Source organism: Pterocles gutturalis, unplaced genomic scaffold, assembly GCF_000699245.1.
Source record: "Pterocles gutturalis isolate BGI_N339 unplaced genomic scaffold, ASM69924v1 scaffold3634, whole genome shotgun sequence".
In the NCBI taxonomy this organism is placed as follows: domain Eukaryota; kingdom Metazoa; phylum Chordata; class Aves; order Pterocliformes; family Pteroclidae; genus Pterocles; species Pterocles gutturalis.
Window position 1 is genome coordinate 17,400 of NW_010132954.1, and position 13,801 is coordinate 31,200.

General features: G+C 41.6%; 1 protein-coding gene across 1 annotated transcript in view; it reads right to left on the reverse strand.

The window, feature by feature from the left end:
- Positions 1–738: 738 nt before the first annotated feature.
- AIDA (axin interactor, dorsalization associated) overlaps positions 739–13,801 on the reverse strand; it is a 26,478-nt gene continuing 13,415 nt past the window's right edge. Inside the window, exons 5-10 of the mRNA XM_010081043.1 lie at positions 9,983–10,046; positions 9,422–9,528; positions 4,793–4,915; positions 2,788–2,910; positions 2,180–2,297; positions 739–1,232 (exon numbers count right to left, since the gene is read on the reverse strand). Coding sequence (XP_010079345.1) covers positions 1,136–1,232; positions 2,180–2,297; positions 2,788–2,910; positions 4,793–4,915; positions 9,422–9,528; positions 9,983–10,046 — 632 coding nt within the window. The 3' untranslated portion in view covers positions 739–1,135. The remainder of the gene's footprint in view (positions 1,233–2,179; positions 2,298–2,787; positions 2,911–4,792; positions 4,916–9,421; positions 9,529–9,982; positions 10,047–13,801) is intronic.

The window sequence follows — 13,801 nt, forward strand, 5'->3', positions numbered from 1 at the left end:
TCTGTCCCTTTATTAGGTCAAAAGGTGAATGCAAGTGTGTCATAATAAGCCAATGTCCTGCAGCTTATTACACACCAAATCAAAAATATAGAAAATAAATGATAATCCTATCTACTTACATAAAAAAGTAATTTTTAGAGTAAGTTTCCAGACTTGCACAAAATATGCAGAAAACTGCATACAATCAGTTTCCATAAAAACAGCAGTTTCATGTAAAAGGTGGGTCAACCTGCTAGCCAGGTTTATCGAAAGCTCTGGAAAATTGATGCTTGAGCACCCAGGGGCCTGTCCTGCTGTCACTGAAATGCTGACACACCCACCGCCACAAAGATGAAGCCCTGGAGAAAGCCTCTCTCTCTTCCCCATCCACCTTTGCAAATCACTCTGTGACGTGATAACAGAGATAATTTTTCTGTAGGGAGTAATGGCGATTTAAAGGATCGTGACATGTATTGTATCCAAAACTTGGTATGAGTGGATCAGGCAAGGCTGTTAAAAATCATAGTTCAGTGTTCTCATCTGCAGTTGTCCTCCTCTCCTGGCCCCACCAAAGCAGAACAGCTGACTCAGGAGCTCTCCTGTGGCCACCCCACCTGACCCCGCATCCTCCTCTCTCTCACTTGAAATCACTTGCAGTACCTCAAGCTCCTTCCTGCCCCACCTCATCTTTCTCCTGCTCTTCCTGCCACCCAGCCTGCTACAGAGGACTCCGAAATGCAGATGAGAGGAACTACAACAGCACAGCAAGTGTCAACAGGTTAGTAGGCCTGCCACATCTTTATTGCTACAGGTTTGGCAAAGGGGCAGTCTCCATCCTTGGGTGGAGTTTGAGGCAAAAGGATAATAACGGTTAGGATAAAAAAAGTGATGAACAGCAAAAATTAGGAAAAGCAGTCAACATATTTCAGGGCTCTCAGAAAAAAACCTGTATTTGGAAAAGTACTGAAAAAGACTTGCAGCAGAATGGTAGGCTTGCCTCTGACTCTGAAGTAGTGTGAAGTGCTGTGCAGTGTGTGATGGTCCCGTCTGACCTACTGGCATGAATACAGTCCTTTTCCTGCCCTTCGAAGGCTAAGGCTACTACACACAGCTACCATGATTTGCGGTTCAGTTCACAGAAGTCTCACAACTAGGGTCATTCCTTGTGCAATGTTTGATGGAGGTGAAGGTAAAGTGGTTTCTTGGTCAACAGTTGCAATTTCTTCCTTTTAAAGTCTGTGGGTTTTTTGTACCTGCAACCACAAGAAAGTGAGTTAATCCAAGTGTTAATGGCTGTGTAGGAAGATGAAAGCACACCAGAAAGATTGTCCTGTACAGGTCTTATTACCATAATCTTTTAAATACGTCTGACAAGACATACTGGAAGCAACAATAACAAGGATATTTACAGGAAGAAACTCAAACCAGTATTTTCTCTGGATTACTATTTTAAGAAAACAAAGATTTCCATTTTTAAATTAATATAAGGTTTTTGCAAGGAGAATTCCCAATATAATACACTGGATTGTAGGAGACGCAGTATCAATTACTCAATACTTGAGAAGTACTCCAGCTAGCACAGACTAAGCACTCTCCCTAGAGATGTGCAGAAGTGCAAGGTTCACCCTCTTCCTGGAAAAAACTCTCTAAAACCTCACTCAGACCTTCAGCCCCACAGTAAGGGCAGGATGCACACAATAACCACTGCAGCATAACTGGCTAATCTATCTCTTTGCATACTTAGAGCGGGGAATAACCAGAACAACCCAGCAATGCCTTGAAATGTTAATAAAATTCAATTGCAAATCAGTATCCCATGTCTCAAATCATATTTCCTTTACAGAAGTTCTGTACCAAAAGATTGTGAGAGTTGATTTTTTTTTTTTTTTTAAATATAGATGATCTGACACTCAAGCTAAGGTCAAAATTAAAATCTCCCATAATTTGTTAATTTCATACAGAATTTAGTTACAAACACCAGCACTTTATTTGGAAAGAGTCCAGGTTTTGAGAAGAGTCTCTAGCCATTTGATTTGTCTAGAAGCATTTTATCTTCCCTTCTTTACTAAAAATGGAATATTCCTTATGGAAGTCAATCCAGTGAGTTCAAGAGACCTTCCTTGCTGCAACAAGCCACACATGGTAACTGAAGTCTAGTTCATTTCCTCTGTCATCGGCATCTATAATTGCAGTCACTTACAGTTCTATAACAATTGCCCCAGGTTTAATTTCATCCATCTCCATGAAAGCAAAGCACTTGGTGCTAGTAAACCTTTTCTTAGGCTTGTAGTGTTTGAATTCAAAGAAAATAGCTGCACCTAGAATGGAAAATGGTTTAACAGAAAAGTTAGCAATTATGGCCAACAGTTATCTGAAAACTTATCTGCCATTAAGATGCTCTGCATACATTAAAGGGAATTATCTCCAACACTTCTGTTATTTACTCAAAAGCTACACTGTGTTCTTACAATGCTCATCACACTCACAAGAGCTTGTACTCTCCTCTCAATTATTCATGCCCAGGTAACAGTTTGTCCAATGACTAAGCAGGTGATAAAGCAGCTCGATACCTGCGTAGCAGAGCAGACTGCTGCATTTTTATCTCGTTTCATTCCTCCCCTGTCTGCTAGTCCTCCCTCTGACCGATTTGAAAGAGACAGGATGCAAAGGTCTATTTTTATCCTTGTCTGGATCTCGAGCCCTGCAGCAGCAGAGCTCAGGCACAGCCTGTTTATTAGATCAGGAGCAGCCTAGTGCCTACGCTTTCAAAGCTCCTGGGCCCTCTTTCAGGTCTCTGAATCTACGTACCTTTTGTTAGTTTTTCAATGTGTTTCTGAATCTCAATGTCCACGTTAAAATGGACATACGTGTCCTCCTTCCTCAAGGCCACAGGAGTATCTTGCACAGGAGTCAGATCTATCCCATTCAAATCTGCATGAAAGAATCAGCATGAGAATGGCAGAAACTTCTCAGACTTTTAAGATCCTGCTTTCAGAGATTTATGAATCACTCCTAATGCTGCCACAAACAGTTAATGCGCACCTGGATTTTTCCCCTAAATGTCAAAAAGGACAATCATGCCCTTTCACAGTCAGTGAATTTTCTTTTTGATTGCAACATGAAAGCAGGAAAAGTTCTAACAATATTTTAAGATGAAAATTTAGAATTATCCTTCTTTTTAGGAGCACATTTCTTTCTTCTGCCAATGGATCCCATTCCTTCTGCAAGCAGGACTCCAGCGGAATTGCCAGCTAAACCGTCAGAGAGGGATATGCACCAGAGGCTGCCCTCCACACAGGGTCTGCAGGGCACAACTTATACAAGCTGTATATGCCTACATATAGACTAAAAATCATCACTGATTAAACCCACATCCATCCAGCTAGCCCCACCACTGAAGCTGCCTCTCCCTCAGCTTTCTGGGATACTAGAGGCAAACAAAGATTCACAAGTGTCTAGAGAAATGGAGCCTGAAGAATAGGTACACAATCTAAAAACAATGCTGCAAACCTAAGGCAACACCATAAATAAAGTAGTACTGCACATTCCCAAGACTGAAAACACAAAAAGGCAGTCTCATCTGCTGGGGAGGGCAAGAGTCACGCTACAGCTTCCAGCCCAACCTGGTGAACTCCTCAAAGGTCCAGAGAGAATTGGAAGGTTTCACCATTGAAAAATCATGACAGGAAGTGGGATTAGATGAAGCTTTCTATCTATGTGTTCTGGCAGGTAACACTTGAGAACATCACTGGGATTCAAGTGACATTCAACACCGTGACCCTTCTGCCAAAGAACTCGTCCGGTGGAGGAAGCACCTGATCACACATCTAACAAGTGTTTTACTCCTACGTTTGGTATCCAATCACACATCTAAAGAAGACACATACAAGGTCACTATCACAACTGAAAATAACTGGAGGCTGTTGTCTCAGTTACAAATTTTTATATTATAAAGAAAACAAAAAATCACACACCACAAAAGATTGTAAAAATGAACAAAAGTCAAGCAGGGCAGGTTAAGGGTAAGCAGTTCTGACTACATGGACTTCCTGCTAAGAAATACAAAATGGGGAAGAGGCAGATGCTCCCACTAGAAAGAGTCTGAATACCAAAATTTCAGCCTCAAGCAAAAGCCATCAATCATGTTGTCACCTGCAGCAGTGAGAAATTCTAATGTTGCCTATCCTGGACTGACAGAGAGGTTCCTCCAGATTCATGGAACCTCTCAGAGCAGCAGGGGCTGTTAGCCCACCAGACTTTGGCTGAAATATTTCACTGCCGAGGCTAAAACATGTTTTATAGTTTATTTCACTTGCAAGCTCTGCTTCCCAGCTTCACACCCATTCCTCTAAACCTTAAGCCTTGGGAAGGTGATCTTTGTTTTACTAAAATATTAGTTCAATGACAGGGAAAGAATGGAGCCAGAAGGCTGTGGTTTATTATCTCCAGAAAGCCCAGGGACCAATATGTGTTGGGGAGTACAAGCAGTCCAAACAGGTTGGTACTTAAGAGTCAGCTGAAGAAGCTGGAATAGAGAAGTACAGTCTGCCAAGCCACCGATACCGAGCTCCCGGCACAGGGAAGGCACCACGGAGTGCACGGATAAGCATGTCTCATGCAGTGATTCACCTCCCAGTATCTCTCACATACACAATTTTTCCACCCTTGATTAAAGCAGAAGCCTTAAGTCCACAATAGAAAACGCAAGTACCAACACATATATTTCCCAGCAGGTTGAAAAAAACCAATACAGCTTTTGAAAAATGCACTCTCTCCAAACTGGAAACAAGGAGCCAGGAACAGAAATCATTACCCTTTACACTGACTGTGATGTAAGGATCAATGCACTGCCCAGCATCTTTCAGACCAATTTTCTCTATGTTGATGGTGAGTAACGTCATCCCGGGTTCAGATGGCAATCTGGGTAATAAAGTACCTGGAAAGAGTAAAGCATATTATTAACCCTTTGTGTCATCTTACAGCAAAGGCCTTGCTTATCCCATCACCTCTCATGGAAGATGCTGTTCTCCACAGGGGGTTCAAAGCCCAAGGATTCACATCCCAATAGCACACAGCACTATGGGAAAGTCTGTGTGCACAGACACACAGCATCATTTTGACAGATTTCAAAGCCCACACCAAAAAACCCCAGGACTGTCTCAAGTCAAATGAATTTATAAAATACCTCATGTCACAAGAACAGAGAGGAGCTTTGTTTAAAGTGTTCTTTCTTGCTGTCATGCAGAATAACACATGCATGGAACTGAATTGATATAATTTTTAAGGATTAAATTTGGGAGGCTGGATTCAATCTGCAGTTTCAGGAAGTTCAGACACTTAATCAGGAGTCCCACCCCACTAAACATGACTTGGCTTCATGTTGAACATTTATTTAGGCTGGGAAAATAAGGAGGAAAATGGCATTGTTGCAAATTCCACTGGACATAAGGGAACCAGAAGAGAGATTCTTAATTATCTAAGTTCTACTGGCCTCTACCTTAAGGCAAAAAAAAAAAAAAAAAAAAGTGTTTGCATCCCCCAAGCTCCCTTCTGCCTTAAGGAAGGAGTTCCCAGCTCTGTGTCAAGAACATTTAGCATCAAAAGCTCATGTTCAATGTAGATGAATCCCTGCAGTGCTGTGGAAGACAGTGCAGCTGGCAAGAAATACAAACTGTTAAAACTCACTAAAAGCCATGAGATTGTCATCAACAACGGAGTAGGTTTCTTCATGCTGATTTTAGCAAAACCTGTCAGGCTTCAAGCCTCTCTCCAGTATCAGATGAATAAGCACCAAGACAGAAAATGCTTAGACTCACAAGCAAGTCTGATTTAAAGTTACGTTTTTTTTAGTTAAAAATAAATGTTATCCCAAGGATTGAGATCTAAACAAAGTAATAGTTTCCTTTGGCAAGTCCAATATGGGTTTTCCTTGATACATTTTCTTCTTAATCTCTTTGAGAAGCTAGAGAATGAAGGAGTTTTTGTCCTAATAGAGAGGCTGGCTTTGCAAGAGGGGACCACGTATTCTGCTCTTAGAACTAGAGAGCCATAGCTTCAGCAAGATTTCCTGAGCACTCCCACTGCCCGTCCCTCTTTCAGGATCATTGGCAAGACTTGAATTCACATCTATGAAGCAGTACGTTTCTGTATTTCTTGTTTGAGCTGCTAGCAGGCTCATGACCTCCAAGGTACTGCATCTGCAGGCACTCCACAACAGACCACAGCAGAATTCGACCCACTGCTCTGAAGTAATGGGACAGGCTTCTGACGATAGTATGAGAAATGTTAAAAAGCAAACTCAGAGGGCACCCACTTCTGCAAAGCAGCATAAATGCTCTAGTTAATCTTGCTGTCTCTCTTGAACAGATGTTCAAAGACACAGTTCTTATTTCAATCCAAATGAAGGTAGAAGCAAGCCCATCTTCTCTTTGGCACAAAACTTTGCTCTGCCATCTTTCAGTTGTCTCCAAAAGCAGCAGCCCCCCACCCCTCCCCACAACAGTCAAGAACAACTTTAAATTTCTGTTTTTCTATCCATCACTCAAAGGGACAAAGGGATGGGATACTTGACACAAAAATCACCTGAAAGATGCATCAGATTGACATTTATTATAAAAATAGTGGTCTAAGAAAAGTTATCCTGTTCTTAAAAAATGCTTTCCAGAACGTGTGAAATTGCAGAGTTGCAATGAACAGAAAAGTCAAGCTCGCTTCCAGCAGGTAAGAGAACAGCAAGACAGATGGTCTCCAAGGAACATGGTTTCCTTTCTGCCTCAGCAGGAGGAACAGCCAAGCCAGCGATGGGCTAAAGCAGCTGACTGTACCCTGACTCACACGAGCCACAACCACCCAAGCAGGTCTTTTGCTGAAGCCTGCAAAGTAGTCATTTCACACAGGAGCCAGGGGCTGACAGACACCTCTCTATGGTATAACGTTACTAGGGCTGGGCATCACACTGTCAGTCTGCCACCGTGGCTTGGGCCCGTCAGCCTTCAGCAGGCTCACACTGAGGCTTTTCATGAGAAACCTGCCAGCCACTTCAGACACAACCACAGGGCATCATGGCCAGAGGGGGAAGGGAGCAACTACACATGAAATAAGTGTCCTTCTACAAGTGCATTTCAGATGTACAACCGTGAGCCAACCCAGCGGCTCACTGCCACAAAGACACAGCCGTTCAGTCTCTCTGTTTCCAAACCCCAATTCAGAGAAAGGGGAAAAAGTGACAAGTCTCCTTCTAGGTTCACAAATAGACACGGTTCACAGAAGAATCTATTTCCAGCACAGCACTGGAATAAGGGTTATATAACCAGGAGAAAGGCAGGCAACCTTTGCTGTTAGAGGCACCAAGCCATTGGTCAGTTCAGCTCCATACAGCACACAAATTTAACTACATAAGAACTCTTTGTGTAAGATTGCCCATCAAATACGTATTCCACTACAGACAATCTAGCAACCCCTACCTGTGGCTACATTGCAAGTCAGAATGTCTTTATTAGCACAGTAGGACTTCTAGAGAGCTGTGTAAGGTGCGTCAACAAATAGACCTTCCTTTTTTTCTGTTACTGAAGGCACTGAAGATAATACATAGATGACTACTACCATAATTGTTATCAAAGACTGTATTTTGAGGGTTGAAATTAAGAGCTGAATGAAGAACATCACAGCTACATGAACGTGACCAAAGAAATAACTGTATATACTAAAAGGTTATCATACCTTCGTTGGCTCCTGGGTTAGATGAATGGTGTAATGTGATAACGATGAAGCCATGCATGTAGAAGACAAGACCATGGTCAGTTAGAGAATACAGTTATGCATGATGGATTAAAGGCATACAGAAGCAAAGAGTGCAACACAGTTCTATCAGTTCAATACAGAAAGTCCGCTTCACTTACAAGGCTCACCTCAGAAGGCTGCAACCTGCTTTTGTTTAGGCCTCATCACCCAGAGAAAGAACAACAGACCTCCAGTCAGGTAAGAAGCACCACACTAATTTACATTCAATGGGAAAACAAGATCTGCGTTCAAGCAGTACAAAACCACCTCAGGCGTTTATTGTAGCTGTGGGGAAGTTTCCCTTGATGTAAAAAAATTCATAAAATTCAGATATGCAGTTTATTAAGTAGATGACAATGTAAAATATCAGTAAGTTCAGGAATTGCTCTCACCTCCTCTTAAAAGCATGGGTTTAACTGAGGAATAATTCTGTAAACAAAGTACATGCCCCAAACCTCTCCTCTTTCTGATTTGGCTACCCTGCTTCTTTGAAAGTGATTTAACTGTAAACTCAAATCTGTCTATCATCAACTTAGAAGCTGTGTTAGGAAAGAATCTATGCCCACTATATGCACAGAGCTCTAACTGTTGGCACTGTGGTAATGGTCACAGCCTTACTGATTCATCACCATACCAAAAGCTACTCAAGATCTCTCTGCTGTACTTTGGACAGACAGAATACATCTTCATAAATGGATTTATCCTGGTGAACAACAAGGATCAGGACACTAAATAACACCAATAAAACATCACAATATATTATAGCCTATTTGTGAGCTTAGCATAAACACCTGTAGGCTGTGCACAGCTACACCAGTATAGTCTGCAGGGATCATACTCAGCAGCATGCATCGCTCAAATCTAAGAACAGAGACGTGTTTTCTCCAGGCATAAGTAATGCAACACACCAGCTCTTTCGACCATAATTCCAGTACTAATTTTCCTACTTGTTGTCTCCTTCCTGAAATACAAAGTTTGCCAACCTGCTCCAAAACTAGAAACTTGTTCCTTCTGCAAAGAAACTACACCAGGAACCAAAAGAACCTCTGCTGGAACATCCTACTGCTTTACCTGGTAAGTTGTCAAAAGCTGAAGTTACAGGAAGACCTTCTCTAGAATCTGTAGGTGTATCCAGCTCTACAAGTGCTTTCACACGGACAAGGACTTAAGCTATCAAAACCAAAGCTACCCCATCATCATCCTTTCAGAGCTCAGGTTTAGTCTAAGCCACTGTCTCACCACATGATGCAACACAAAAATAACCAGCAACAACTTATCACATCTCTAGCAGGATGTAATGCTCCTTGCAATAGAAACATTGCCACAATTTATATCTGAATGCATTTTAAACACTTCACATCGTACAGTTAAGAAAGTGCATGGAATGAAAATTCTAAGTTTGAACAAGGAATAAAGGCTAATTATTTGAGGTAGATGGCACCACTCTCACAGGTTATCCATACAACTGTTTTGCAATAAGATATTGTTTGCTGAGAAAAAAATCCACTGGCCACCTTTGTGGTTCTCCAATACAGCATTAGAGTTTACATTAGCCTGTTGCTCCTCACCCAAACTTTTCAAATGACAGGTGGAGAAAGGAGATTCTCAGAGACAGAACTTACACATGCTACAGAGGCTGGCATGGCAAGGCTAGTGCCCCTACCTGGAACTCTAGCAGGAAAAGAGTCTGGAGACCCTGCTCCAGCTCCTCCTTCCTCATCATCTTCCTCAAACTCTAAGTGTTCCTCTTCTCCAGGTGCTAAAATCTTCCTGTAAAACATGAGAAACAAGAATGAGACCAAAGATCATTCCTTATCTGGCTTTCAACTCACAAGTCAGCACCTGAGTATAGAGCAGGGGCAACATGCTTCAATGTAATTTCATACTTCTTACTAACTACTATCTGTACGTACAGACTCTGACCGATTGCAGGAGTTAAGCCCAACAGAAAGCACACAGTCTAAAAACAAGAGACAATACTGGCAATTTCAGAGAGAGGTGGGGATGTATCAAGTCCTGATTTTACCAAAAGAATGGGCTTGATTTTTAGTGGTACCTAGAAAATCAGAATTCCAAAGGTTTATTTTAACCAGTTTACCCAAAGCAATGCAGCAAGTAGGTAGCTCTAGAAATTCTAGTGTCTCAGATATACACCAGTCCCAGGCTACGCTCCCTTTCAGATACGTATGTGTACATAAAGTGACCCACGACAGTTCTCTCTTACCTGAGTGGGACAGGTTGAACATCAAAGGGAAACTCCTTATTGTAAGTGAGGATATTCTTTAAGACTGCAGACAGGAAGAAAAAAGAAAAAAAGAATCCATATCCATGAACTAGAATTAATTCCACCACTTTGCACAGCTGTGTCCCTTCTAACCCAAAACATTCTATGATTCTATGTTTCTCACAACATCTTCACACACACAAATAATAATATTAAAAACCAGATCACGGCAAAAATAAATTCTCTCATATTTTAAACACCAGTACAGTCCTGATCAGAGCTATATCATTATAAAATCCAGACAGGCTAAACTGCAATTCCAGCCCATAATCACTACCACATTTATACAGGCAGGGAAGATAAACATGGCAATAACCAAAAGCATCATGAGAAACAGCTACAGACCCCTGAGGTAATGGCAGCAATCTTCGATGGCTACTGAAAGGAGGGTGGTGCCGTTACTGGCAGCAGCTCCAAACAGACTGAAGTTTCCAGAACCAGCACACATGTAGGTTGCACGTTCAGACAGCCGCTGTGGGAGTCCAAGCATGCTGGTAACGCATAGCTTAGTTGAGATTTCCTACTTCTTTATGCATGTGGTTTAGGTTTATTTGTTGTTGCTGTTGGGTTTGGTTTTTCTTTTTTTCTGCCTTCAGATGTCTGGGCAGACTGGCAAAATTCAGAAGAGATACAGTGCAAAATTTGAGCATCAAGCCCCAGAGACACTGACTAAACTCTCCAGCTTTGCTGTGTGTATTGGAAACTTACTCAAGTTTTAGTAATCACAACTTCAGATGTTATTTCCAAAAGCATTTACAAGTAAAAGCAAAATTTCCAAAAGCATGTGAAAGAAATAAGCATTTCACATGGCTAAAGGGCCTAAAAACTTACAAGAGAATGCCTGCAGGGAGAGGCTCTCGCCTACCAGACAACAAGTATCCCAGACTGGGTAAGGGGAAAGGAGGTAGAAAAACCTGAGTCCTCTCACTGAGTCTCAATTTGCAATAAGCCCTCTCAGAGCCTGTTTTAGAAATCTGTCCTTAGGACTACTGAATGAGAATGAAACTGTTTTAAAACAGCATTAAGATTACACAAATACCCAGAGGTACTTCAATTCCAGTTACGTTTCAGCAACCACTGCCAGGCCCCTCTGCCTCCGCACTCTACAATTCAGCCAGTGTAGGAGAGCTTCCCTGTCTGTCTTCACACTCACATCACTCAGCGTGGGCTCCTTCCTTAACTTACCAGACACCATCTGAATGCCACAATGAATAAAGAATCCCTCAGGGAAACTATAAAGAACTCAAAAAGTCTTTCGAGTCTTTGCTCATTCTGATTTTTTTTTCTGATTTCTGTACCACCACCTGAGAGGTTAGGCACTGCCTGATTCCAGCTGGAAACAATACATAAATACACAGAAAGCTGTCAGTTGTCTGTCACATCTCTGACTGAAAGCAAAACTTATGCCAAGTCTCTCTCTCTCTCCAAAGACTTCTGCTCCAAGGGATCAGTAACACAGATCTCAACACAGTTATGAAAAATCACAGCCACTTCCCAAAAGAAAAACAACTGATTACTAGCAGCCAGCCACCTTCCAGCACAGCTGAGGTTCAGGAAAAGAAGGGGATTTTTGTCACTCAGAATTCCCCAGCTCTTGGATCGCTACATCACACTGGGGACAGAAAGTGAAACTGCCCCAGCAGAAATATCTCAGTAAAGTGAGATCTCTAGCAGATCACGGGCACGTTACACTGCAGCAACAGAAATTTCAGTCATTCTCCTCTCGTCTTCCAAGGGCTGGTAAGCACTAGATTCCTCCCTCTTCCCAGTAACCAGTTTCTCTCACCACATCAATGAACATTCCCTGAAAAAAAGCCTTCTAGTAATACATTTCGGTCATCACTAGAGGGCACAAAATACTCCACTGACACAAGCAGAGGAAAAAGGCAAACGGTTTTACAGCTCCTCAAATCTTGAGGGTGCCTGGAGGCAGGGCTGAGCATACACCCTCCTGCCACAGAGCTGCAGCCATGCACACGGGCGCTGGTAGCAGAGTAGCTGCTTTCAGGCATCCTGGCAGTGCTGGTAACAAAGGTGATGCTGAATGTTTAGCTCAGAAACATTTCTGAAAACACCATCCAGAATCTCTTGCCTTTTGCCACAGAAAGTTGTGGATCAGGTTTTTAAAAGGCCTTCAACTCTGTCTCATCACCAATAGCAAATGATCTTGCAGAATTGGAATATGGCGATTTACTAAAGTGCTTCTTTAAACATCATCAGGATAACACTCAAAGTTACTAAGAAAAAGCAAACCAATAAAACAGCAATGCAACAATCATCCTTTGAGGAAAAGGAAAATCCTCTTTACACCTATCACAAGTGTGAGCTTCAGTTGATTTAAATAAAAATAACCGGACACAGAAAAAAACCAATAGGTTACAACAAACAAAGAGGAATCTCCCTTGCAATATTGCATAAGATACCCAAGTTTAAGAGGTTAATTTGGGCTTTTTTGGTTTTGTTTTTAAAAATACACATTGCCTCTGGGAGAAAGAACACTTTCCCTCTGTAATGCTGCTGCTGAGAACATGATTCACAGAAAGTTCTCCATGTAATGAAGGTAATAATCCTAATGGGCAGATCCCAGCATCATGGCCTCCATTTATGTTGGTTTTCCAACAGAAATACTGTAAAAATACTGTCCTGCAGGCTCAGGTGCAGAAGCTGCCTTTTATTTTGTGATGTTGGACAAAATCGCATTGATTTTATCAGCAGTTGGCTCTCTCTTGAAAGATTTCAAAAGAAATTACCAACCTGCGCAGTAAGACCACTATGCACTAACTTGATAAAGGACACTTTAGGTTTTTAATGACAGCCTATGATACCTGCACGGATTTATTTTTTTTTAATTAGACAACACCAAATAATTCAGATATCAGGCTCCCCAGTGCTACCCAGTATCTACTTCTCTTGTAATACATACACACTGAGTTTGAAACTAGTCACTTAGTGGCTAGAATTATCACACACACAAACACAGGCACATGGGATGTCCCAGCCTATTCATTTGTAATGTGTGTTATAACAGTGGTATAAGCTTTCATTAAAAAAAAGGATTTGTGATGTCCAGTGTCATAGCAATGTTTTCACACAGTGTAGTCTCAAAAGAACTGCTTGGATGTATGGACTCTCCCACAGCATTATTCCAGCATGGAAGATTCAGTGACAAATCCTATAAACAAAACTAGGCAACTGCTTCACTTTCCAAGCAGCAGGAAATGCAAGCTTGAGTAGGAAAAGTTAGAACTTGACAACATCAGGGGAAAAAAAAAGAAAAGGAAGAAAAAAAAAAAGGCTAAGGGTTGTTATAACAACACCCAAACCAAATTTCTCAGCCATTTTGACAGCTTCAGGCACAAAAGTAATTAAAACAAGCCAAATTATGTGAATAGCTGTTTTCCTTCCACCCTAACAGAATGGCTTGACGTAGCAAAGGAACCAGTCATTTGCATTGCCAGCCCAGATTTTTTTTAGCTTTTTTTCTGGTGCAACACAAGAGAAAATTGAGGACACACAAATTAAAACTCTTCATGGTGTATTTTATGAAATGGCTGGTGTTTGCCTGCTTAAGATTTACTCTATTCAAGATATACTTGAAAACCACAAAACAAAGGCACAATTCAGAGAGAAAGAGGCCAGAACAATCCAAGTCAGACAGCAGCATTAAGAACATCAATGTTCAATTGTTGTCATAGAAGCACCCATTCTCCTCCAAGGAAAACAACTGTGTGTCTTTGAAAACTGATGGCCACACACTCT